Source organism: Pseudonaja textilis, unplaced genomic scaffold (assembly GCF_049901715.1).
Source record: "Pseudonaja textilis isolate UNSWEBS1 unplaced genomic scaffold, rPseTex1.2 PTEXSCF25, whole genome shotgun sequence".
NCBI classification, from domain to species: domain Eukaryota; kingdom Metazoa; phylum Chordata; class Lepidosauria; order Squamata; family Elapidae; genus Pseudonaja; species Pseudonaja textilis.
This window is the reverse complement of record NW_028262874.1, coordinates 751359-778716: the sequence shown is the minus strand read 5'-3', so window position 1 is coordinate 778716 and position 27358 is coordinate 751359. Positions and strand designations below refer to the sequence as shown.

The 27358-nt window shown below is 48.5% G+C and overlaps 1 protein-coding gene and 2 long non-coding RNA genes across 3 annotated transcripts in view; 1 reads left to right on the top strand and 2 right to left on the bottom strand.

Annotated features, from left to right (window-relative positions):
• LOC148123689 (uncharacterized) overlaps positions 1-27358 on the bottom strand; it is a 64850-nt gene that overhangs the window by 14682 nt on the left and 22810 nt on the right. The window lies entirely within an intron of this gene.
• LOC148123691 (vomeronasal type-2 receptor 26-like) lies at positions 1183-12655 on the top strand. Its single transcript, XM_087919072.1, has 6 exons — positions 1183-1623; positions 2065-2353; positions 8085-8879; positions 9379-9591; positions 10157-10283; positions 11583-12655. Exons 1-6 carry the CDS (start codon positions 1403-1405, stop codon positions 12491-12493), a joined length of 2556 nt encoding a protein of 851 aa, XP_087775198.1. The 5' UTR covers positions 1183-1402; the 3' UTR covers positions 12494-12655.
• LOC148123692 (uncharacterized) lies at positions 10022-12424 on the bottom strand. Its single transcript, XR_015740597.1, has 2 exons — positions 12326-12424; positions 10022-10989 (listed from the first exon to the last, which is right to left on the bottom strand). It is a non-coding gene; the product is annotated as an uncharacterized LOC148123692 (long non-coding RNA).

Genomic DNA, 27358 nt, shown 5'->3' with positions numbered 1-27358 from the left:
TTTTTCTGGGGTTGCTATTAAATCACAAAATTCCAATTATAATATGTCTTTTGAAGTCTTATTAATGTTCAAATGGCTCTTTAAAATTCTAGGCAGTCTGCTCTGTATTTTCAATTTCATTTTTTTTCCCTCTCCCTTCCCACTCACAGCAGAAGAAAAAATTTTCTTTAAATATTTAGAAATCCATATCCCTTTGGCATTAGCACAGTCTTTAACATTTAGCATACCTTCAATGCGGGTTTCCGATTTCTCTCAAAGCTGTTCCGTTTGGAAGAATGTGTCTTTAGTAGGTGTTAAATACCAGGATACTTTCACTGTTCCTTTGTCCTGGTCAGCAAAATCAGTTTCATTTCTTCACAAACCCCTCCAGCACATTTCTTTCCCCAGCTGGGCTCTTCTAAATGGCGGCCAAAAGACCGCCGTTCAGTTGCCGTCGGAGAGGGAAATTTAGCCAGCTAGGGAAGAGAGATGCGATGTCTCTCGTCCCTGCCAGAACCCCCCCGTCTTCACCACCTTCTACAAAGGTGGCTTAGCCCCAAAACCAAATGGCTCGAGGCACTCAGGCAGTGAACACAGGCAGAAACCGTGCAGTGCCACGGATTCCTGCCTGCACTGAAGAACCACAAGCCGGAAGTCATCTTTTCACTTGGTTTTTTCCTAACTTCTCTCTGTGTCTGTGTGTGCATGAGATTATCTTTTTTAACTCTGCAAAGTCCTGCTAATTAGTTTTTCACTAAAGTTGATCTTTTTTTTCTTTAAAAAAAAACAGGCTGCACTATTACATCAGCCCCTTTGTGGTGGTGCCTTTCAAAATAAAGTAAATGTTGCTTCCAACTCAGCAGGCAGCGATTTCAGATCCCTGATATGCTGGGGCATTAACTGGCCCCTGGGATTTTCTCTTGAAGCATGATGTTGATGTCGACAAATGTCACATTTCTTTCTGTCTTCAGCCCCAAGTGTCCTGTATTCCCTCTGGAGTCAGATTCAAGGATGGAGATCCCAAACCTCTCAATTCCAGATGATGGATTTAATTCAACCTCTACCCCTATTATTACGAATCGCATGGGGCTTATTCCCCTTTCATTTCCCTCCAAAGAATTGCCCGGCAATCTTTGAGTCCAAGGTATTGTTGAATTATCCAGGGGTCCCCCCTGAGAGGGAGAATTATGATAAAAGCTTCAGCTCTGCTCTTTGGCTGAATCTTCCAGGGCAGAGAAATACGGAGTTTGGAGAGAGGCAGGGTCTGTGCTCTTGAATGTACGTCTCTCTCCTTTGCAGCTGAGTGTTTCTCGGTGTTTCAATGAGGAAAGTGACTGGATATCCCACCTTGTGAGAGTCCTTTAAATTCTCCCAATTCTCCTTTAGAAACAGGAAGGGGATTGATTGATTCCCCCCATGAATTATGGGCCTCCTGTTTCTGCTTCTGATGCTGCTGGTGTCCCATTCAGTCTCTGGGAAGCTGGTATGTCCTCCGAAATACAAGCACCAGGATGGAGACTATCCACGGAGCTTTTACCGCCCAGGAGACCATCTCCTTGGTGTAGTCATCAGGGGAAGTGAAATGTTGCATACAAAGTTGTTTTTCAACGTGGCTCCTTCTCTTCAGTTTGTTTTCCCTGATTCGTAAGTCATTCTGGGTGATAAAGTTTCACTCTCTCCATTCTCTCTTCTCTGTTTTTTATATTTTTTTTGTTTATTTCTACATTGGGGAATAAGTCTAATTTCCTGAATGATTTTGATTTCCATGGCTTCTCTCTTTTGTCTGATTTTGTGAAAGAGACTCAAATCCAAAAAGGGGTCTGAAAAATAGCTGAAAGGACTGAAGATTATTTTCCTCTGTCAGTTCAATCCTTAATTCATCATTTGAATAATGAATTTTATTTAAAGTAATGGTTGAACTAGTTGTAGTTGCTGTACCTCAGCCAATTTCCATATTTGTATAACTGATCGTTGCTTTTAGATCAATGTTGGCTTAAGGGTCAGTAGGCTTGTGGAGGATTATATATATTATATATTAAAACAGTATTTGTTGTTGCTATCGATTATAACATTTTTTTACAATAGGGATGGTTCTGATTTTACATATGGCTTACAATTAATTTTCGCCATTCAAATGGTCATCAAGAATTCCCTGCTCCTGCACAATCTCACCCTGGGCTACAACATGCATCACAGCTACTGGAGCACATTCCACACTTCAGATGCCTTGCTGGACATGCTTTCCACTGGAGACATCAATGTCCCCAATTACAGCTGTGGAAGGAAAGAGAACCTTCTGGCTCTTTTTCATCAAGTTAACAGGGACATCTCCATCCAGATGTCAACATTAGGAAGCACCTACAAAGTCCCACAGGTTTGTTTGTGTTTTTCTTCCTCTGGTACGTTGAGAGTGGTAGGTGTTCACGGGTGAGCAATAGAGGCAATCGTGTCTTCTCCATAGAATTTAAGAGCTGCTTTTTTCCATATTAGCAAAAATGTCAATATTTTACCCCATTATATTCATGTTTAAATTAATCATAAAAGGCCTGGAATGCAAGGAACACTGTCAGGCTACAGAACTTTTCCCATTCAATCAGCTAGAATGAACTTCTGAAAATGTATCAAAAGGAATCCTTTATTGAGATGAGACAATTCATGTAGGGGTTAAAAGTAGCATCTCTCAGGCATGCACAGATAGATAAAGGAGTTTAACCCCCCTCTGTGGTGGTTTGGCACTTGAAATGAGACGCAGGGAAACATCTGAGCAAATGCCAGCCCCGAGTAAACTCAGGTAGCAGTATTTATTTAAGAAAGAAATCAAAAGTACAGAATCAATAACAAATGACCTCAACCGAATGAGAATATGCAGCTGTGGAAAGTCCCATGAGAATATACAGGCATGAAAGGTCCCATGGGAATGGCTCGGCTGTGTACCATGAACTTTCACCTATATTCCTGGTCCTTTTAAGCTCGCAGATCAAACAGGATGAAACACCCATTGCAAAGGCAATACTGCCCCCACCAGGAGTGTTTGCAAACCCTAGATCTATGCGAAATAGCTGTACAAAGGATTTACAGAAAATGATTAATATATTACCACACCCTCCCCTTATCTTGATGTGTATTTAGTAAAACAAAGGGCCAACATGACAGATACACAGATCTGACAAATACATTCCCTGGAGAAGACATTCTACCAACTATTTAATTGATCAAAAAATATCCTAGATGTTGGGGCCTCTATTGGCATGTTCTTTTTCAAGTGGGATTGAAGTTGGCAACAGTAGCATTTTATCTATCTACTATGTGGAATAAAAAGAACTCCAGCAATTACAGGCCAAATAGATTGGCAGATATTGTGATTAAAATTTATGTCATGATCCTCAAGTTGAACTTGAGACAAATGCATTCCTTGAAGAAGAACCAAAAGATTTTTTGTAGAGTTAAAAACTATATAGACTTTCTAATAAATCATGCATAAGAAAAATCTAATATTGACAACAAATTTGTCTTGAAATATCTAATCACAAAATATATCAGATGAAATTATAATTCAGAACATATTGAATTGTGCAGAGATGGATAGACTGACATTGAAAATAAAAGATGAAGGAGCCACAGAATATTATTTAACATGGAATAGGTTTTATCAATGGTAAAACCTTTGATAAAATCACAGATAAGAGGTAGAAATTAGATGAAGGAAGTATTGCTATAGTTTAAGTAAACTATGAATATGTTTGTTAAATATGTTAAAAATACAAGTATGCTAATATAATTAACAGGAACATAAATAAGTGAATGTAATTGTAAATATGGTTAGAATTATTATATTGTATTATTATTTTTATCATCAGTATATTCGTTATTTTTCTTTTCTTTTGTAAAATGGTGCAATACAATACATTGTATTCTGTTTGCTGGCTTTCTAGATGTTAGTGCAGCATTTGCCACAATAAACAGAGAAATATGTGCCCTCAAAATGGAGCTCTGACATTTGGCCCTGATCCAAGCCCTTGTTTGAGAGGGAGGTTTGGGCTCAGTGGAGCCATGAGAAGAAGGATGAAGGGAAGGAGGCATATTTGAATCCTTGTTATTCAGTTTAGATATGAACGACTTCCTAGGACAAACGAAATATCCAAAACAGACCATAAATAAATGTTAATTCATTCTTTGAAAAAAAAGTACTAAATTAGTGGACCAGGGAAATGCAGTGCACATTGTAACCTTGGGTTTCAGAAAGGCTTTGACAAAGTAAACCACCGCTTACTTCTCGTTAAGCTAAAACTATGTGTGATAGACAACATCACCCCCAGATGGATTCAGCCCGTGGTCCTCAATGGAACATCATCTATAGGGAGGGAAACAAGCCGTGGGGGACCCCAAGGTTCCATTTTAGGCCCAGGACTCTTCAACATCTTCATCAATGGTTTGGATGAGGGGTTATCATCAAATTTGCAGATGAAACTACTAAGGCAGGACATAAAAATATATTAATTTTAGAGAAATAATGATACAAGTTTTATAGATAGTGAAATATGTGGTATTAACAAGAGAAAGAACAAGGACTGTGAAATGCCAAGCCACAAGGATCATCTAATGGTCACAAAGTCGTATTTGCCAATATACCTTGTCTTGCTGTAACAAAACCACAAGCTAGGAAGTTTAGCAAGATGGGTTTGTGACATCCAGCCACCCTAGCCTAGCAACAGGGGAGGAGGAAAGCTGTGTTTCAAATAACCAATGAATTATATTTCTGTGTTTTGCCCCTTCTGAAGAAGTATATAGGCATGTGCTGTTCTATAAGAAAGTTGTTCAGAAGTGACTCTCACTAAAATACTCTGAACCTGTTTGCGCAAATAAAACCAACTTATTTTGGGATTCCAAGGTCTGAGTCTCGTAATTTCCTGCAAAATTTATGGCGACTCCACCGGGACTCAGAGCAATATTTCGCTGAGGACGGCACGGACTGACCGGTGCAGGGCCATCTTGCTGACCCTTCAGCCAGCACGGATGATTTATCTGGAAGGGGCAGACGGCACCGTAGGGGTATCTGGTGGACAACCGACTGATCCAAGAACCTAAATGGAATCAAAAATAAGTCACGAAATAACACCAGCTGGAACTATAAGTACCGGGGAAGTATAACTATTGGGGAAGTCAGACCCACTCGTTTGAGAGTGGAAGAGGGGGGGCAGATCACCCCCCTGGGCCGGGGATCGGTGAATCCTAACAAGGCCCCAGAGTTGTGTGGGTGGTTAAGCCATTGCAGTTCCTGTTGGTGACCGTTGGAGCGTCCGGCACCACAGGTTAGTGGCAGTGTCTAGAAATGGGTGGTGGAGGAAGTGTCCCCTGGACACCCCTTCCGTGTATGCTGAGGAATTTTAAGAAGGGAAGCTGAAGGCAGTTTTAATCTAGACATCATTTCAAAAGTCCACCAGATTGTTACTGACCCAGATAATGGTCACCCAGATCAATACCAGCATATTGACCAGTGGCAAGTAGTAGTAAAACAAAGTCCTGAATGGTTTTGCAAATGTTGAGGTGAACTCACGAGGGTCTGTGTGGCTCGAATGAATAGAAATCCCAGATCTCAGATCAAGGCGAGTCAGATTAAAATCAAACCTGTCTTGAAAACTGAACCCTATGAAGAAGATAATCCTAGTAGTTGTAGCAGCTAACTTTCTTGCTGCAGGAGGTAGAGCCAACCCTTAGGGGTGACTCTAACATGTGAAAATACCCTTTAGAGCAGTTATTGAGCCAGTGGAGTGAGAAAAACCTACTCCCCTGGACTAAAAGTTTAAGTAAGAACAGAATGATAAATTTGTGCATTGAAAAATGGCAAAATACATAATTGAGGAACCACAATACCGGTAGGATCATCTGGGGGAAACAAGTAAATGTTGGTTGGGTAAATTAGAAGAATGAAATACTGGTAAACCCTGGTATTTTGTAAATTGGGAAATACCTGATCCCCCAGCACATAGTAAAATGCTTTTGGCTAAAGAAGAAAAAAACATGAAACTCCTTAAGGACTGAGAAATAGGTAAGGTTGGTGTTATATTTGGAAAAAGGCATAGGAGTATCTATCTGGAACTGGTAAGATTAGGACCGTGTTCTCCATGGAGCCCATGGGGAGACGTTAAACAGTAAAACTTGTCTTTAAAAAGAAAAGTGGAGTTCAGACTTGCTCATGAGAACCCTGGACAGGTGCAAACGAGGTGTGAAAGAAGGTCTCTATAGATCTTGATCTTTAAAAATAAGCCAGCATTGGCCGGGAGATCCAAACTAAAGATAAGGGACAGAATATCCAGGGCAGAGACAGGTAGTAAAAATCTAGTGCTTAACAATGAGTGTAACTTCAAGTAAAAGTCAGAAGTTCACTAAAGCAATAAGAAAGAAAGTCCAATTAGTGGAACCCCAAGCTAAATACTTAGGTTATACTATAAGTCAAGGCCACGGAGCTATAGGACATGAGAAAAAGACAGCTGTGTGCCGAATTACAGAACCAACTTTTTAAGCAGCAGGCTATTGTAGAAATTTTGCTCTGCTAGCCAAATCACTCTATGAGTCCACAAAGGGGGGAGAAAGGGAACCCTTTGTTTGGACATGTGAACAAAAACAGGTTTAAAAAAAATTAGCATCTCAAGCTCCTGTTATGGGACTTCCCAACCTTGAGAAATCTTTCAATTTGTATGTGGACTCAAAGAATAATATGGCTCTTGGAGTCCTGACTCAAGAAAACAACCCATTGCTAAAGAAAGAAAAAGTGGAGATTTAAAGGGGCAAAACCTCCCCAGGTCTGGAAATGTTGTGTGTGTGAATGTGTCTGTGTGTAATCATTTCCAAACCTGGAGGATCCTTTAACAACAGTAAAAAAGAAAGAAAGAAAGAAAGAAAGAAAGAAAGAAAGAAAGAAAGAAAGAAAGAAAGAAAGAAAGAAAGAAAGAAAGAAAGAAACGGAGCTCATTGGCTTGTGAGAAAAAGCTCTCAGAAGAGAATTGTAAGTAATGATTGATTTGCTTGGAGAAAGAATGAAAGAATGAAATGAAATTTTTGTGTGAAAAATTGGTTATGCAAGCAGTCTGATTACAGTATAAATGTGTGAGTACATTGATGATGAAGAAAAAAAAACATTGGTGTAAATGTCTGTTATTGACCCCCATCCCAGATTAAAAGGAGAGTACTTTCATATAAAGAAATTGCATGTACGAGGAAATGAGAAAGCTCTTATGGAGAAATGTGTGTGATTTATTAAAGCTAGAGAGAGGGAGGAACAGAGAAAATTAGATGATAGAAAAATACAATATGTCAGGAGTCATTTCATCTGAGATTCCACCAAGAATACTGGGTAAAATTGCAAGTGGGACCAAGAAATTGCAAAATTGAATTTTTTTGGATTCCAAAGTCTGAGTCTCGTAATTTCCTGCAAACTACAGTGGCAGGAATAGCCAACACCCCAGAAGACAGGCTCAAGATCAAGATGGATCTGGATAGACTTGAACACTGGGCTAATCTAACAAAATGAAATTCACTGTAGAGAAAAGTAAGGTTTTACACTTAGGCAAGAAAAGCCAAATGTACACTTACAGATTAGGTGACACCTGGCTCAATAGCAGCAACCGTGATAGAGATCTTGGAGTCTGAGTGGACAATCCCTTAACTATGAGCCAGCAGTGTGTGGCAGCAGCCAAAAAAAGCCATTGCAATCCTAGACTGCAACTGAGGTCTCCCTGTTTCTTGTACAACTGGAGAAGAAGCTGAAAAGATTCCTCCACAAAGAATCTGGGATATGGAAGCAGAATAAGATGCAGCAATCCTCAAATATTACCATAGGTCCTTTACTGGAATAGAATCGTTCAGTTGGCATTTTTCACATGTTAATCTAGTTGCAATAATTTATATTTTTTTTGTTTTTTCATTTGTTTATTATTTTTCACTATTATTCAATCTTGCTAATATTCTGCCTTTAATATTTTACACAATGTATACTTAACAAACTATTCTAATACATTCAGAAGAACCAGGTTGGATTTATGAAAATCTAGTATTTTGGATTTGATCTGATCCCAAATATGACACAGCATTCTTCATTGCTTTTTCAGATCAGTTATGAAACTGCTTCAGAGGCTCTGAGTGATAAAAGTAAATTCCCTTTTGTCTACCAGATGGCCCCCAAAGAAGGATTCCAGTACCCAGCCATCATCCAACTGCTCCTCCATTTCAGATGGACCCTGATTGGCCTCTTTGCTTCAGGCACAGAGAAGGGAGACATTTTCATGAGGACTTTCTTTCCTATGCTTGTCACGAATGGGATTTGTGTTGTTATATCACAACAATTCTCAACAACTGGACATACAGCAGCCCTCGGGGAGGCCCTCTCCAAGTGGAGACAAGTTAACGTCTTTGTTCACTTCGTAGAACATGATTCAATTTCAGACATAATTCTTCCTTTCCATTTAACATTTATGCATTTGCCAGGATTCATTGAAGGGAAAGTCTGGATCATCACAAATCACGTATACTATCGAATGGCAGAGTCTAGACTTTTCAGATACATCCATAGTATTTGGAAGTTTGGTTATCTTCTAAAAAGACGGCGAATGGAGGATACCTTTGAACCCTATTTATATCTGGAACATCCATTTCAAGATCATTATTTCCGCTGTTCTCTTTCAAAGCACGTCTTTTCTGTAAAAGGCCGCAGAAGATGCACCCAGAAAGCCCCACTGGAGACTCAGTGGAGAAGGAACAGGAGGCAGAGTGTAAGTGACTATGAGAATTACTGCCTCATGAAGACTCTGGCCCAGACCATGAACGCCGCTTATTCGTCCAGATCGAGGAGGGGAAGGAAGGAGGGAGAAAAGAGGTTGGAGGCTCCAAGGCTGCAGCCGTGGCAGGTATGGGGTCCTGAATGTAGATCCATTAACCTTTAATCCTTTGGACAAGGAATCCAGAGGAGAAGGGGGGGAACCATCTCAGCAGATCTGGCCAATTCAATTACTCAGGGAACAATGGCTCCAAAGAGTAGATACCATGGCATTTTGATATTTGGCACTGCTGATTTGAAAATGCTGCATTCTCTTTTTTAAACAAATCCCCGTATGTGAGGGTTTGCAATGAGCATGGTGAGATCCCCCCTTTGTTCCGTCGGGATGTGTTATTGTGAGAACAAACAGGGAAACTGAGGAAACGCAAAGAGTGAAATCAAAAAGATGAGACAGGCAGCGTGAACTAACAGCCAGCAAAGAAGCAGCTGGAACCTCTCCAGCAATGCTCCCTGTGAGGGATAGAGGCCGTCTCCAGAGGTCTTGATCAAAAGGGCTGCTTCAATCTTCTTCAAGGCTGACAGAAAACCAAGTTTTCTCCTCTTCAAATTCCTGGATGTTCCCATTCTAGTTTCATCCCTTTCTGGAGAAGAATGAATTTTGGAATATTTCCAGCTTGAAACTGTACTTGGACCACAATGGAGAGATAACAGCAGATCTGGAGATCTGGGGCTACTTGGTTGTCCCCAAGGAGGATCTCGAGAGTGGGACTCTGGCGTATTTTGAAAGACAGAGACTTACTATCAACCAAGATGCTCTTTCATGGATGAAGTTGCTCAATAAGGTGAGAGAAATTTTGGTATCTTTTCTCTGTTTTCCAAAGCCTGAGGTCCCATTTCCAGTGGGCAAAGCCTAGAGTCTCCAGGGTGGTTGGCCTTCCATGCCAGTTGGTGTCTTCTAATGGAAGTTCTTCAAGAGACAAGACCTCAGTGGGGTGGCTTTGCAATGAAATCTTTCAAGATCTTACTGGTCAGAGGTTTCTTTCTTCATCACAGTTTAATTTCATATTTAAAAAATCTAATGGAATGAAAGTTTCCTCAATCTTTTACAGTAAACTTTATTCTCAGTTTTAATATGACTATATCATCATGCTTAAATCTTTTTTCAATTCCATCCCTCCAGACTTTATTAGATAGAAAGTACTTTATTGTAATGTTAAATTCCAAAAGCAAAAGGGAGGAACTAAATGAAGAATCTGCCAGTTGTTCTATCCCCTGCATCTGTTTAGAAGTAGTCAGAGATTTCTTATTTACCTCAGTGAAGACCAGAGGCTACTTGGCAAACATCTATTTTCCATGGATGGAGAGTCCTAACGTATTTTCTTTGGCATTCCTTCTTTTCCTGCTCAGTCCCTGCCTCAGTCCAAATGTGTGGAAAGTTGTCTTCCTGGATTTGTCAAGAGGGCTCGAGAAGGAGAGCCCGTTTGCTGCTATGACTGCATTCCTTGTCCGGAGGGGACTTTCTCCACACAGAAAGGTGGGTGACACCAGAGGAAAGGAAGGCCTGGTGGAAATGGATCCATTCACTTTCATGAAAGTGCAAGTTAAAAGACAGATTGAAGCTCGCTTGTGTTTTTTTTTAACCTGCACAATTTCTTGTCTAAAAGGAAGTAAATCAAAAAGACTTTGAAGGAGGGGGCTGGGAAGAGATGGGAGGAGGGGGTGGCAGACTGGGCAAGCTTTACTAACAGCAGAGGAAATATCTCTTCTGCTTTTTAGTTCGGATAGGTGCTGCTAAGTTCACCTTTCTAGGAACACCTGAGTTCTTCAGAACTTGATGAATTGTTTTAGGTCCACCTTCTGAAAGACCTTGCAATTCCCTGTTTATTGGCCTCCCCTTGAGGATCCCTGAGAAGGTGTCCCTGCTCCATAATGGGGTGCTGTGGATAGTTATGGGGGGAACTCATTACGCAAATAGTCTGCCAATCATGTAATTGAATCAATCAATCAAAAGAGAGCTGGAAGGGACCTTGGAGGTCTTCTAGTCCAGCCCCTTATCAAGCAGAAGAAATTGTACCATTTCAGGCAATGACTGTCCAATCTCTTCTTAAAAGCCTCCAATGTTGAAGCATCCACAACTTCTGAAGGCCAGCTGTTCCACTGGTTTTGTTCTCACTGATAGGAAGTTTCTCCTTAATTCCAGGTTGCTTCCAGATGTTACAAGATACTCCAAGTCTGTTTGCCTAAAAAGATTATATGATTCCTTATTAACCTCTAATAATGTACCTTCCTATGAAGATTCTACACATTACACTGGAAATACTTAACATCCTAGGACTTCCCTCAATTCATATACTGTACCCAGCTACATTTTTTTTAAAAAAATATCCCTCTTATGCTCTTTTAAATAAAATTGTTAAGAAATACTTCTTGGGAAATGCCCATGGTATCAGCTGTTATCCAAAGAAGGTATTTCTTGTAAGATAAAAGGATAGAATCAGTGGTGGGATTCAAATTGTTTTACTATTGGTTGTGTGGGTGTGGCTTGGTGGTCATGGCAGAGGAAGGATACTGCAAAATCTCTATTCCCTCCCCATCCCACTAACCTGCTTTCCATCTCTTTTCTCCTGTGCAGGGCAACAAAAGGAAACCCATCCAATCAGCTGGTACTCGGGAGGCAGAGAATGGATGGGGGTGGGGCCAGTCACAGGTAGTATTTGCTGGTTCTCCAAACCACTCAAAATTTCCTCTACCAAATCTCCAGAACTGGTCAGAACCTGCTGAATACCACCTCTAGACAGAATGTTAAAAAAATGTTGCTTTTTTGCTTTATCAGATACAGAAAAATGCACCAAGTGTCCGGATGATAAATACCCAAATAAAGAAAGAGTCCAATGTATCCCCAAAGTTATAACCTTCCTGTCTTATGAAGAACTTCTGGGCATCATCCTGGTCTCCTTTGCCCTATTCTTGTTCCTAACCACAGGCCTTGTTTTAATCATCTTCATTAAATACCGAGAAACTCCCATTGTCAAAGCCAACAACCGGGACCTCTCCTACATCCTCCTGGTCTCCCTCCTGCTTTGCTTCTTGTCTTCTTCTCTCTTCATTGGTCAACCAAGGAAAGCCACCTGCCTTCTCCAACAGACAGTCTTCAGCCTCATCTTCTCAGTTGCCGTTTCTTCTCTCTTGGCCAAAACCATCACGGTGGTGCTGGCCTTCCTGGCCACAAAACCAGGAAACCAAGTGAAGAGATGGTTGGGGAAGAGCTTGGCCAACTCCATCATCCTTTCTTCTTCTGCTGTCCAAATTATCATCTGTTCCAGCTGGCTGGGAGTTTCTCCCCCCTTCCCTGACTCTGACCTCCACTCCCAGCCTGGAGAGATCATCCTGCAATGCAACGAAGGGGCCGTTGTCATGTTCTACGTCACCCTCAGCTACATGGGCTTCCTGGCTTCCATCTGCTTCACAGTGGCTTTCCTGGCCAGGAATCTGCCTGGGGCCTTCAACGAAGCCAAGCTGATCACCTTCAGCATGCTGGTCTTCTGCAGTGTCTGGGTGACTTTTGTGCCCACCTACCTGAGCACCAAAGGGAAATTCATGGTGGCTGTGCAGGTCTTCTCCATCCTGGCCTCCAGTGCTGGTCTGCTGGGCTGCATCTTCACCCCCAAGTGCTACATTATCCTTCTGAGGCCAGACCTGAACACAAAGGAGCATCTCACAGTCAGAATAAATACAAATTCATGACTTATAACACCATTGTGATATTGGAAGAATTGTTCAAGTTTCTTTTATTTGAAAGGAGATATTCTTTCCATTTAGATAGTGTGCAGGAGTCAAAGAAAATTATATGTATCTGTTTCTTGTAACTCCCTTCCCTTTCAGCTCAATAAAACTTGCTAAATTAAACCCTGTGAAAGTCATTCAAAGGAATTTGCTGTTCAGCAACTGCCAGTGAACATTACACATGGTAAGTACCAGTAATCTTTTGAGCAATTATTGCTATTAAAGTTCTCAATTCCTTGTGTGGGAGAAGAGGTAAGATGGAAGCTGTGGGAACCAAGCTTGAATCATGTCATGTGAGAATCCCCATGAGAACCACTGGAATGTCAGAAGGCTGTGAAATTGACCTCTGTTTGACCCCTTGCCTTGGGAGGCAATTCTTTATCAGTATGACAAAGTTCTTTCTTGAGTTCCTGATAAGACCATTTTACGGAAAGTCTGTGGTTTTACTTTGGAGTTGCTCTTACATTGGGGTCTACTTCTAAGAACTTTTCAGTCCATGTTTTTCTTTCTTTATCCAGAGAATTAAAATGGCAAAATCTAACATTATTCAGGCCTTTCAGTTTTCCACTATACCTAAAGCATTTCCCTGCTCCTCTTCCAAGCATGGCTTGTCTGTGAAAGGTTGGGGGATGTCCAGAGGAAGAGGACCTTGAGACTCTCCCCATGAGGAGGTTGCAGGGATCCTATTTAAAAGCTTTCTCCGGACCACATGGCTTCACCTGAGTGCTGGCTGATGTAATCTTCCCAGGTGCCAGGTGGTGAGATGGCCAATCCTATCCTATCCTGAGGGTCTTAATCCCATCACCCTGGAGCTGAAAGGGGGAGGGGGCAGGGAGCTGCTTTGTCTTTAAAACGTGTTTCTCCTTTTCTCATGCAGGGAAATGTAATATTCTGCCTTTTTAATATTTCCTAGAATATTTCATTCTTCTAGGGGAGGGGCGAGGGCACACCTTCTACATTTGCTAAGGGCCCAGGATTGGGGTGCCCGTGGGGGTGTCTCAGCTGGTGTGGGTGGGGGAAGGCTGCTGCTGGGGGCTCCTTGGGGGGGCATGTGGTGGTGCGGGGGTGAAGGAGAGCGGTTAAGGAGGGGTGGCTCAAAGCCGGGGAGGGGACGGGAGAGCAGTGGGCAAAGCGCCCGAGAAAGGCGGCAGAGGAGCCTCAAGAGAAGCGAGCTAAAGGGGCCGAAGAACCGCTCCTAGAGGCTCCCATGGCTGGAGCTTCTCCGGTGCTAAGCAGGGATGCTTGGGGGGGGCGGGGGCTCAGCTGGAGGGGCAAGCAGAGAGATCGAGAAGCCAAAGAGCCACCAAGGGGTTTCCTCGCTTTCACCACCCCTCCAATTTAACTTTCTCCTTTGCCAGACTCGCTCTGCCCAACAGCTCCAAAACTTTTCCCCCTCTGGCAGCTCCAAGGCACCTTGGTCCCCCCATCACTACCCCACCCTCCCCATAGGGGGCGCCCTCCCTCCCCATCGGCTGAGGGGTTCAGCCCCCTTCCACCGCAGGACTCCGCAGCCCTGGAGACCCTCCACTCCCAGCGCCCCTCGGTGACCCTTCTTCCCTCCCTTGGGGTCCCTTCCTTCCTCCCTCTGGGTCCCTCTTGCTTTTACGGCGGCTGGGATGGCACCCTTCCCGGGGCCGAGCGACGCTCCCGGGGCCTTTTGGCTCCTGTTTGGGGTAGCCTGGCTGGCCCGGCTTTGCTCCGCTGTGTAAGAGCCGGGGAACCAGAGGACGCCGCCACTGGGCCACCCCAGACCGTTCGGGAGGCGGGAAAGGGGGAGGAGGAGGGAGGGGAGGAAGCTGTTATGTCCTTGGGGCTGACACAAGTTCCCAACCAGGTCTGTCCATACCGCGGGGGCGTTTGCCGCTCCCATTGGCTGGCTCCCTTCGACAGCCGGCTATAAAAGCTGGCTGCTAGGTTGAGCCAGTTGCTGTTCACTGAGCAGGTCTGCGTGTTAGCAAGCAGACGCGACAGCCCCCTTTATTCCCTGAATAAAGTGTGTTCGTGTAATGCTCTGGTGTGGCCTCCCCTTATTTCCGAGATATAACATTGGCGACGAGGATGGGATAGGCCAACCAGCAGCAACTATCAAAAGAGCTGAAAACACACACCTAAACGTTGAGCCGTAGCCGCGCCGCTGAGAGCTCGGTCAGTCGTTGATTGCGGAAGTGAAAGTGGAGCGTTGTAGCCACTCAGTTAGCAAGCTACTTAGTGAATGTAGGGCGCTGAGAGCCTCAGCTGCCCAGCGTTCATAAGCACAGAATTCAACCGTTGCTGTTCGAATTCTGCTGTTAGCGAAGCTCGGCGCCGCACTCACGGCCGCCAGAATAACATTGGGCGTGCAGTTTGAATAGCTGTCAGCACGACGCTACAGCTATAGCCACCTACGCCCTTGTGAGGGCACGAAATTCAAACTGAAGTCAGTTACGGCGCTATAGCCATAGCCGCCAAGAGTCACATAGAGCGTGTAACACAGAGAGAACCTCTAAGAGCTGTAAGCACTGAACAAGGTAGGCGCTGCAGCTACAGCCGCCACACTCATCAGGGCCTCGTAGTCCCAGAGAGATTGGTCAGTCTACCAACAGACTGAAAACCCAAAATGAATTCAAATCCGGCGTTCCCGCCATTTAAGCCAGATGAAGAAAAGTGGGACTCTTACAGAAGCCGCTTCAATCACTACATTGATGCCATCGGTCTGGCCGATGCCACGGAGCACAGGAAGAAGTCATACTTCCTGAGCTACTGCGGGGCCACAGTCTTCGAAACCGCCACAGTGCTATTCGCATCAAGAGAGATAAAGAACGTCCCTTGGGCCGAGTTGTTGGAGACACTCTCCAACCATTACTCCCCTAAGCCATCGCAGATCGCGAGACGTTTTGCCTTTCGTATGAGGAAGCAAGCTGATGGGGAATCTATCAATCAGTATATGGCCGCCCTGAGAACCACAGCTCTCCACTGCGAATTTAAAAATTACTTGGACGACATGCTCCTTGATCAACTCGTCTGTGGGGTCAAAGATTTGAGGTTACAGAGGCGTTTACTGGCCAGAAAAGATCTCAACCTCTCCCAAGTGGTCGAAGAAGCCTTGGCCGCAGAGCTAGCAACCCAGTCTGCCGCTGAAATCCAAGGGACCTCGCCCAAAACCAGTCCGGTCACAGTTCACTCCGAGGAAGCGGTGAGCGAAGTTGACCCCACCGAACACTCAGAAGTTCATCGCCTCAAACCATCCAGGCAACCACAGGTAGGAGCAAGACCCAGGAGCAGCAATGCACCTAAACACATCCTGTTGTGCCTCTCCTGCGGGGGTTCCCATGCCAGAACGACTTGCAGGTTCAGAAACGCTACCTGCAACAATTGCGGCAAGAATGGCCACATCGCCAGGGCCTGCCAAGCAGCACACGCGACTCCACAAAAGTCGTCCTCTTACGCCCCTCCGGGGCCACCAAGGCAAGTAGAAAATTGTTATACGTGCTACCAAGCTAACCACACTTTTTTGACACCTAATAAAATCACACTCTCTATTCATTTAGAAGGTAAACCCTGCCTTATGGAAGTCGATACCGGGTCAGCGCTCTCGATCATCTCATGGAGCACACTTAAGAAAATACGACCCAGCCTGTCCAGGAACCAGCTCCAGAAGAGTCGTCTCACCTTGAGGGACTATCAAGGGAAGAATATTCCAGTGCTCGGAAAAGGCAAGTTCCTCATTAAATTCAAATCCTTTAAAGGCCATCTGCCTTTAGTGGTGGCAGATGGTAACCTCCCTAGCCTTTTGGGGTTGGATTGGTTCCCCTATCTCGGTCGTAGCTTAACGGGAGTGCATGCTGTCTTACCTTCCGATATCGACTCACTATTTACAGACTATGCTGATGTGTTCAGCAATGAATTAGGTTGTTACAATGGCATGCCCATATCCTTTTCTGTGGACCCCCAAGCAGTTCCCGTCCGTTTAAAGCCGCGTAGAGTACCATTTGCTCTACGCCCTAAATTGGACGCAGAACTGGACAAATTGCTCAAACAAGGGGTGATTGAGCCCACAGATTTTGCTAAGTGGGAGACCCCAATTGTCACACCCCTTAAGAAAGATGGCAGTTTAAGAATTTGTTCTGATTATAAGACCACAATCAACCGCTATCTACAGGTTAGCGCGTACCCAGTTCCAGTAATCCAACACTTACTACACACATTTGAGCCTGGTACTATATTCGCCAAATTGGATATGTCACAGGCTTATCAGCAATTTCCTGTTGACAGCCAAACGGCCGAATTACAAACTATTGTCACCCACAGAGGGGCATTCCGATGCAAGCGCCTCCAATTTGGCGTTAGCGTCGCCCCAGGCATCTTTCAGTCATTGATGGAACGGATACTGCAGGGCCTCCCTGGTGTGGTTCCGTACTTTGATGACATTTTGGTTTCAGCCAGGGACAGGCCCCAACTCTTCCACAGAGTCAGAGCGGTATTGGATAGGTTCAGGCAGCATGGCCTCAAACTAAAAAGGGAGAAGTGTGCCATCGCCACTAAACAGGTGGACTTTCTTGGGTATAAAATAGACGCCTCTGGCATCTACCCGGTGGAGTCTAAAGTCAAAGCAATTCACGAGGCACCTACTCCTACCACCAAGGCAGAATTACAGGCTTTTCTGGGTTTGCTAAACTTCTATGCGTCGTTCCTACCCCACAAAGCGTCAGTAGCCGAACTGTTGCATAGACTCCTAGACAAAAACACTCCATGGCATTGGGGACCCAAAGAGGAATACGCCTTTAAAGCAGTCAAATCACTGCTCACCTCAGACGCTGTTCTAATACAATTCGACCAGCGCCTTCCTCTAGTCTTAGCCGCAGACGCCTCACCTTTCGGGATTGGGGCTGTTTTAAGCCACAGACTTCCCAATGGCTCCAAAGCTCCAATCGCATTCTTTTCCAGAACCTTTTCACCAACCGAGCGTAATTACAGCCAAATTGACAAAGAAGCCCTTGCCGCCGTCGCTGCGGTTAAAAAATTCCATGAATTTCTTTTTGGTCACAAATTCGAACTTATCACAGATCACAAACCACTGTTGGGGCTACTCTCAGGAGAAAAACAAACACCCCAAGTCTTGTCACCCAGAATGACTAGGTGGACCTTATTCCTGGCGGCTTACTCGTACAAACTCGTTCACCGCCCAGGAAAAAACCTTAGCCACGCCAACGCCCTCAGCCACTGCCCGCTGCCAGCTCCCGTGGAGGACCCGGCCCCGGTCCATGCCATCTTCGATGTCAGCGAGTTCAACATTCCAGTCACCACTGGCGACATCGCCCTCCACTCCAAAAAAGACAAAACTATCGCCCAGGTTCTGGACTGGGTATGGAGGGGGTGGCCGGGCACTAACCTCTCAACTGAATTCTCACCATTTAAAACCCGTCACCAGGAACTTTCCAGTTTACAGGGCTGCCTGCTATGGGGAACCAGAGTCATCATCCCAATTCCCCTGCGCACATCCGTCCTGAAGGCGCTACACGAGGGGCACCCTGGCATCGTCCGGATGAAAGCGTTGGCTCGGAGTTACGTCTGGTGGCCGGGCATGGATGACGAAATCGCCAAATGGGTAAGCTCTTGCCGTCCCTGTCAGGAGTCTAGACCAGCACCACCAATCACCACCCCAACCAAATGGGAGAGTGCCAACGCACCGTGGTCCCGGTTGCACATTGACTTGGCCGGGCCACTCCACGGCAAGACCTTCTTGGTGGTCGTGGATTCATTCTCCAAATGGATCGATGTGGCCCTCCTACCCACGACCACCACCCGAGCAGTTGCCCAGGCTCTGACCCGCCTATTTGTTACACACGGGCTGCCTGATACCATAGTCTCAGACAATGGCCCCCAATTTACATCTACAGAATTCAGCCGGTATGTCACCAACTTAGGCATCCGGCACATCCTAACGGCCCCTTTTCATCCCGCTAGCAATGGGTTGGCGGAGAGAGCCGTTAGGTCTGCAAAAGAGGCGTTGGCCAGATTCAATCAAGAAGACTGGCACTCCAGACTCTCCCGTTTCCTTTTAAGTCAACACTCGACCCCATGTACAGTTACAAACAAGTCTCCTGCCGAGCTACTGATGGGCAGACGCCTAAGGACAGTGTTAGATAGACTACATCCCCACTATTGCCCTGACATGCCAATTGGTTCTGACAGTAAGGTCAGAGGTTTTGTATTGCAGGACCAAGTGTTTGTCAGGAACTACGCTGGCAATCCGCTATGGGTACCAGGGAAGATCGTGGCCATCACCGGTCCGAGATCGTACCGAATTCAACTGGAGGACGGGCGCATTTGGCGTAGGCATCTGGACCAGATTAGAAGGCGCCAGAGCAGTCATGCCAACGCTGACCCATGGACTCCCACAACTCTCCAGGTACCGCACCAGAATCCGAGCAGGGACCACCAGAGGGGCCAGCCATCACCGGCCGAACCTGAGGAGCAGACGGTAGACCGGGACCGTCCACCAGAGACTCTGGCCTTACCGACCAATGATGCCACCGGGTTGCTGGACAATGACTGCGTGACAACCCAACCCGAGGACTGTGACTGCTCCCAGACACCAAGCCTGGTCCCAGAACAATCCAGCTCTCCGGCAAATCCCGTTCCTGATTCTCCGAACTTTGTGCCACTTAGTGACTCACCAGAATTGCGCCGGTCCGGGCGCCCGCATAGACCGCCAGCATATTTAAAAGACTATTCATGCTCGTATCTGGGGGAAGGGGTGTTATGTCCTTGGGGCTGACACAAGTTCCCAACCAGGTCCGTCCATACCGCGGGGGCGTTTGCCGCTCCCATTGGCTGGCTCCCTTCGACAGCCGGCTATAAAAGCCGGCTGCTAGGTCGAGCCAGTTGCTGTTCGCTGAGCAGGTCTGCATGTTAGCAAGCAGACGCGACAGCCCCCTTTATTCCCTGAATAAAGTGTGTTCATGTAATGCTCTGGTGTGGCCTCCCCTTATTTCCGAGATATAACAGAAGCCCTCCAGTTGCTTCGGCCTCGGAAGTTGTGAGAGGGTCAGGCTGATCATCATCATCATCATCTTCCTCCCCGTCCTTCCCTCCCTTCAGCCGACCCAGAGAGTTCGTGCAACCGCCTCGTTCGCGAGGATCGCCTCTCTTCTCTCCTCGGACAGCGGATCGCACAGAAACGCCGCCTTCGCTTCCCTTCTGTCGCAGAGGGAGAAGAGACCCGTCCTTGTCTCGGGCTTCGCTTCTGAAAAGACGCCCCAGAGAGAGGGAGAAAAGGAGCAGCGAGACGCCCCCCACGGGCCCCCTTTGCTGACACGGGTCTCGCTCCCTGGCTCCCATTCAGACGTTCCCCCGGTGCCCGGAGGCTCTCGAGGGGAGGAACCGGCTCCGCGTCTCTCGGGGGCTGGGAAGAGGCCGAGACCGCGAGGCTCCCCACGAAGGACCCGGAGGCAGAGGGAGGAGGGCCGGGCAGTGCTCCGGCTAGAAGGGGGCAAGTGGGCCCAGTTCTACCGGAGGGGGTGAAGTTTGGGTCTCTTTGGCAGAGCGGGAGCTTGAGAGAGGCGGGGCCAAACTCAGAGCTCCCTGCTTGTTGGGGGAAGAGGCAGGAAAAGCACCCCTGCTGGCTGGCTTCTCTGCAGCTCTCGCCCTGCTCGCCCCTCCAGCTGAGCCAGCCTTCCCCCACCCGCAACCCTGCTGGACACCGGAGACACTCCAGGCGCGCTGCCAACCGAGCCGTCGAAGCTGCTCCCTGAGAATCTCCCGGTTCTATTGGGTTCCAGACCCGGAACTTCCATCGCAAGAAATCCCCACGCAGCTCCTCCTCCTCCTCCGCCGCCGCCGCCCTCTCGGGCAACTTTTCCCACCTCTCTCCCTCCCCTCCCCGGCTTTTAGCTGCCCCCTCCTCCCAGCGCTCTCCCCCAACAACCCCCCAAAAACACCAGCCTCCGCCCCCACGCCCGACTTCTCACCCCAACGCCGAAGACTCCCTTCCTGAACCACCTCCGCTCACCCCCTCACCCCCGATGCCCCTTCTGCGCCTGGGCCTCCCTTTCCCCCCCCACCCCCATTTACAGCCCCCCCCCGCAGCCCTTGGCCCAGCTGCACCGATCCCTGAAGCGGAGCCGACGCGTCTTCGACCTCCCACCCTTTCTCTGCTTCCGAGGCTGAGGAAACTCGAGGGGGGGGCGCGGCAGGGGCTGCTGTGTCAAAGAGGCAGCTTGGCCTCGCCTGGGTCAAAGGGGGAAGGAGAGGCCCGGCGGCAGCCGCCCTCTCTGGCTCAGAGTGATAGGCGGGGGCCTCAGAGAGGGGGGGCTCCCGCAAGCCCCCTGGGCCTGTTCTCTCCCTTGCGTTGAAAGCTGCTTCCTCTCCCCTCCCAGCCTCCAGGGGACCATCTGGATGGCCTCGCCTGACCGACCTAGCCTGGGAATGGGCGGGGGGAGTCTCCGCCGTTGGGGCCTCCCTGCTTCTTTTTTTGATCTCCGCACCCGAAGGTTTCCTCTGCGGCTGCCGGGATTCAACAGAAGCCCCGAAGGACCCTGGTTGGTCAGTCGGGGCCACTCGGGGGCCTCCACGGTGCCCGGAGGCTGCGAAGGTCCGGAGGGGGAGGAACTGGCCCCCTCAACCCAAACCAAAGGGAAGTTTTGGCCCACCTGGATCAGGTGTCCGTTGCATCTCTGGCCCAAGTCAGGCAGAACCTCCTTCGCCGGGTGGGGCTGTCTAGAGTTGGGGGGGGGCTGCTTCAATCCCACCCCCACTGCAACCTCCCAGGAAAGAGAAGATGGGGGGAGGGGCGTGGGCCAAAGGGTCTCAGCGCAGCTGCCGCTGAGAGAGAGGGGGGGGGCTTTTCAGTCCTCTGGGGCAGTTGCTCCCCTCGGCTGCCCCTCCCGGCAGAAGGACCGCCGCCCTCTGACGGCTGGATCGGACAAAGGCCGGGCAGGTGAGGAAGGGGCATGGGAGAAAGTCCGGCCCCCTTTCAGATCCTGCGGGGAGAAGTGGGAGAGCTCAGATCTGGGGCTGAGGAAAAGCTCCAGGCGAGGCCGCTGCTCTTCCATCCTTTACCTGGTCGCAGGCAAGAAACAGGGGGAGGTTCATGTTGTGGATCGAGGAAATGAGAGGCTTAGACCAGAGCATACTAATAACTGGCTTTATTCAAAGAATAAAGGGCTGTCGCGTCTGCTTGCTAACAATGCAGACTTGCCCAGTGAACAGCGGCTGGCTCAACTCAACAGCCGGCTTTTATAGCCGACTGTCAAATGGAGCCAACCAATGGGAGCTGCTAACACCCCCGCTAAAAGAACGGACCAGGTTGGGGACTTCAACTAGTCCCAAGGACATAATACCCCTTCCCCCTGGATGGGAACATGCATAGTCTTTAAGATACGCCGGTGGTCTGTGTTGGCGACCGGAGCGACGTAACTCTGGAGGGTCACTGTGTGGTGTAGGGTCCGAGGAGCCCAGGTCAGAGGATGTGGGTGAGCGAGCTTGACCTGGTGCATGATCTGGGATCTGGGAACAGTCTCTGCCTTTGGGCTGGCTCATAGAACAGTCTCTGCCCGAAAAGCCGGTGGTCTCGCTGGTCAGCGGTGGCGGAGACTCTGGCGGGCAGTCCCGGTCTACTGCCAGCTCCCTCAGCTCTGTTGGTGGTGGTAGGTCCCTCGGGAGACTCTCGATCGGACTCTGGTGTGGAACGTGGAGGTTGTCTGGCGCGAACGGTTCCGAATGGGACTGACCGCTCCGTCGCCTCCTTATCTGGTCCAGGTGCCTCCGCCATATGCGACCGTCTTCCAACTGGACCCGATAGGACCTGGGACCGGTGACGGCCACGACCTTCCCTGGCACCCACAGAGGATCCCCCGCGAAGTTTCTGACAAAAACTGGGTCCTGTAATGCAAAGTCTCTGACCCGGCTGTCAGACCCTAAAGGGGTGTCAGGACAATAGTGGGGGTGTAGCCTGTCCAAAGTAGTTTTCAGGCGTCTACCCATCAACAGTTTGGCTGAGGACTTGTTCGTAACAGTGCACGGAGTCGTGTGCTGGCTTAGAAGAAAACGGGACAGTTTAGAATGCCAGCTCTCTCTGCCAACCCGTTGCTGGCAGGATGAAAAGGGGCCGTGAGGACGTGCCTGATGCCAAGATTGGTGACATACCTGCTAAATTCCACTGAGGTAAACTGGGGACCATTGTCTGAGACCAGCGTGTCTGGAAGTCCGTGAGTGACAAACAAACGTGTCAGGGCTTTAGCAACTGTTTGGGTGGTGGTCGTGGGGAGTAGGGCCATATCAATCCACTTGGAATACGAATCCACGACCACCAAGAAAGTCTTGCCATGCATTGGTCCGGCCAGGTCAATATGAAGCCGAGACCAAGGAGCGTTGGCACTCTCCCACTTGGTGGGTATGGTGGTTGGCGGGGCTGCCCTAGATTCCTGACAGGGTCGGCATGAGCTTACCTACTTGGCGATCTCATCGTCCATCCCGGGCCACCACACGTAACTGCGAGCCAACGCCTTTATCCAAACGATACCCGGATGGCCCTCGTGCAGCACTTTCAGGATGGGGGTGCGAAGGGATGTTGGAATGACGACTCTGGTACCCCACAACAGGCATCCCTGCAAACTAGAAAGTTCCTGCTGGTGAGTTTTAAATGGGGTGAAATCAACTGTATAGTTAGTGTCCGGCCACCCCCTCCCTACCCAGTCCAGGACCTGGGCGATTGTTCTGTCTTTTTTAGAGTGTGCAGCGATGTCATCTGCAGTTACTGGTATCTTGAGCTCGGTGACCTTGAAAATAGAATGTACAGGAGCCGGGTCCTCGACTGGGGCCGGTAAGGGACAACGGCTGAGGGCATCGGCGTGGCTCAAGGTCTTTCCGGGGCGATAGATCAGCTTGTATGAGTAAGCCGCCAGGAACAGGGTCCATCTAGTCATCCTGGGTGACAATACCTGAGGGGTTTGTTTGTCCCCGGATAACAGTCCAAGAAGTGGCTTATGGTCGGTGATGAGTTTGAATTTGTGCCCAAAGAGGAATTCGTGAAATTTTTTTACTGCAGCTACTGCAGCCAGGGCCTCCTTATCAATTTGGCTGTAATTACGCTCAGTCTCTGAGAAGGTTCTAGAAAAGAAGGCAATTGGTGCCTCGGAGCCATTGGGAAGTCTGTGGCTTAAGACAGCTCCTATCCCAAAAGGGGATGCGTCTGCGGCTAGGACTAACGGAAGGCGTTGGTCAAACTGGATTAGGACAGCGTCAGAGGTGAGTAGAGATTTGACTGCCTTAAACGCATAGTCTTCTTTGGGTCCCCAATGCCAAGGTGTGTTTTTGTCTAAGAGCCTGTGTAAAGGTTCAGCGACTGACGCTTTGTGTGGGAGGAACGAAGCGTAGAAATTCAATAAGCCCAGGAAGGCTTGTAATTCGGTTTTGGTGGAAGGCGTGGGCGCCTCGTGGATGGCCTTGACTTTAGACTCCACCGGGTGGATACCTGAGGCGTCTATCCTGTACCCAAGAAAGTCCACCTGTCTAGTGGCGATGGCACACTTCTCCCTTTTTAGTTTGAGGCCATGCTGCCTGAACTTGTCTAATACTGCTCTGACTCCCTGGAAGAGTTGGGATCTGTCCCTGGCTGAGACCAAAATGTCATCGAAATATGGAACTACGCCAGGGAGACCTTGGAGGATTCGTTCCATCAATGACTGAAAGATACCTGGGGCAACACTTACGCCAAACTGGAGACGTTTACACCTGAACGCCCCTCTGTGAGTTACGATGGTCTGTAAATCAGCCGTTTGCCTGTCAACAGGGAACTGTTGGTACGCCTGTGACATGTCCAGTTTGGCGAAAATGGTGCCAGGTTCAAATGTGTGTAGCAGGTGTTGAATGACCGGGACCGGATAAGCGCTAACTTGTAGGTAGCGGTTAATTGTTGTTTTGTAATCAGAACAAATTCTTAAACTACCATCCTTTTTCAGTGGGGTGACTATGGGGGTCTCCCACTTAGCGAAATCAGTGGGTTCTATCACCCCTTGCTTGAGCAGTTTGTCAAGTTCCGCGTCCAATTTAGGGCAGATGGCAAAAGGCACCCTCCGTGGTTTTAAACGGACAGGAACTGCCTGGGGGTCTACTGAGAAGGAAATGGGCGTGCCATTGTAACAGCCTAATTCGCTACTGAACACATCGGAGTACTCTGAGAATAGGGAGTCAATATCCGAAGTTGAGACAGCATGGATCCCCGTTATACTAAGGCCGAGAGAGGGGAACCAATCCACCCCCAAAAGACTAGGAAGAGTACCATTAACAACCACTAAAGGCAAATGGCCTTTGAAGGTTTAGAATTTAACAAGGAACTTGCCTTTCCCGATGACAGGGATGTTCTTCCCTTGGTAGTCCCTCAGAGTGAGATGACACTTTTGAAGCTGGTTCCTAGTCAGTCTGGGCTGGATTTTCTTAAGCGTGTCCCAGGAGATGATCGATAACGCTGACCCCGTGTCTACCTCCATGCGGCAGGGTTTACCTTCTAATAAGACAGAAAGTGAAATTTTATTTGGGGTATGGAAAGTGTGGTTAGCATGGTAGCACGTGTAGCAGTTTTCTACTTGCCTTTGGGGCCCTGGAGAAGAAAGAGGCTTTTGTGGAAAAACGCGCGCTGCCTGGCAGACTCTTGCGAGGTGACCTTTTTTGTGGCAGTTGTTGCAGGTGGCGTTCTTGAACCTGCAAGATGTTTGGGAGTGGGCCCCTCCACAGGTTAGGCACAAAAGAATTTGCTTTAGGCCACTGTTGTTCCTTTGTCTCGCCCCTACCTGCGGATGTCTCGTCGGTTTGAGGTGATGAACATTGGAGTATTCTGCAGGGTCATCCTCACTCACTGCTTCTTCAGAGTGCACAGAGGAAGTGCTGGGCTTAGGTGCGGTGCCCTGGATCTCAGCTGCGGATTGGGCGGCAAGTTCTGCAGCCAAGGCTTCTTCAACTGCCTGGGAGAGGTTTAGATCTTTTCTGGCCAGCAAATGCCTCTGGAGCTTCAGATCTCTTACCCCACAGACGAGTTGGTCGAGCAGCATGTCGTCCAAGTAGTTTTTAAACTCGCAGTGTAGAGCTGCTGTCCTCAGGCTGGCCATGTATTAGTTGATAGTTTCCCCCTTGGCTTGCTTCCTCATTCTAAAGGCGAAGTGTCTAGCGATCTGGGACGGCTTCGGTGAGTAGTGGTTGGAAAGTGTTTCCAACAGCTCGGCCCATGGGACGTTCTTGATCTCCCGAGGCGCAAAAAGTGCTGTTGCGGTGTCGAAGACTGCAGCCCCACAGTAGTTGAGGAAGTAGGATTTCTTCCTATGCTCCCCAACATCAGCCAAACCGATGGCATCTATATAATGGTTGAAACGGTTCTTATATGAGTCCCATTTTTCTTTGTCGGGTTTGAACGGCGGGAATGCCGGATTGGCATTCATCCTGGATCAGCAGCCTTTAATAGACTGGTCTGTCTCTCTGGGTGTTCGTGGCCCTGTTATTGCTAACCGTGAGCGTTGGCGGCTGTGGCTGCAGCGCCCTTAACTTGCTCAGTGACTCCAGCCTCGAGGAGGCAGTTTGTATTTTTGTGCTCTCTGTGAGCGTTTGGCGGCTGTGGCTACAGTGCCGTAACTGAAAGCAGTTCAAATTTCGCGCCCTCTGGAGAGCGTCGGCGGCTATGACTGCAGAGCTGTAACTGACAGTAGCTGAATTTCACGCTCCCTAGAGAGCGTTGGCGACTGTAGGCTACAGTGCCGAACTTCGCTTTAGTGGCTGAATTCAAACGACAGCGGTTTGAATTTGGCGCTCCTTTGCGAGCGCGGGCGGCTGCGGCTTTAGCGCCCGACTTTCACTTGCTGTAACGTTCTAATTCGAGCGGCTACAATGCTCGTGACTTTCACTCTGGAGCAGCAGCGATCTGAGCCTGAGCTCCTTGTGAGCGATACGGCTGCGGTACAGCGCTAGTGATTCCGTGACTTCAGCTCTCTTGAGTGCTTCTGGCTAGCCTTCCGATCCCATCCTCGTCGCCAGTGTTGCGGATCGAGGAAATGAGAGGCTTAGACCAGAGCATATTAATAACTGGCTTTATTCAAAGAATAAAGGGCTGTCGCGTCTGCTTGCTAACAATGCAGACTTGCCCAGCGAACAGTGGCTGGCTCAACTCAACAGCCGGCTTTTATAGCCGACTGTCAAACGGAGCCAACCAATGGGAGCTGCTAACGCCCCCGCTAAAAAAACGGACCAGGTTGGGGACTTCAACTAGTCCCAAGGACATAACAGTTCACACCTTCCCCTCCCCCCAGATTCCTCCCCGCTCCTGCCCCCTGTGGGGAGCCAAGCGCTCTCCCTCCCCCACCCGACGGCTGTAGCCTCGGAGGGAGGGAAAGCCACCCCGGCGGATCCGCTGCCCGCCCACCTTGCCGAGTCTACTGGAGGGGCTGAGGGTCCCCCTGCAGCCGCCCTCGGGATCCCTAAAGGTGTTTTTAGTTTTGTCCGGGGGGGGAACATCGCCCCTCAGCTCCTCCCCCCCCCCGGGCTTCCTAACAGACTCTCGCCTGGCACAAGAGCCGCGTCCCCAGCAGGGCTGGCTGGACACAGACCGGGGAGGGGGAGACCACGGGGCCGCAGAGAGCTGGGGGTCCTTTGGACTCGAGGGCAGGGGAGGTTTCCAAGGACTCCTGCGGGGGAAACTCCGGGCGAGTCCGGCGCTCTGGATGCAGGAAAGGCGTTCACACACACACACACACACGTGTTTCACTTCACAGATGAAGAAGATTCTGCGGAAGGCAGAGTTGCTGCACTGGATGACAAGGGGGGAGGGGAAGCCCTGCAGCCAGCCACCACTTGCGGGGTCACAGA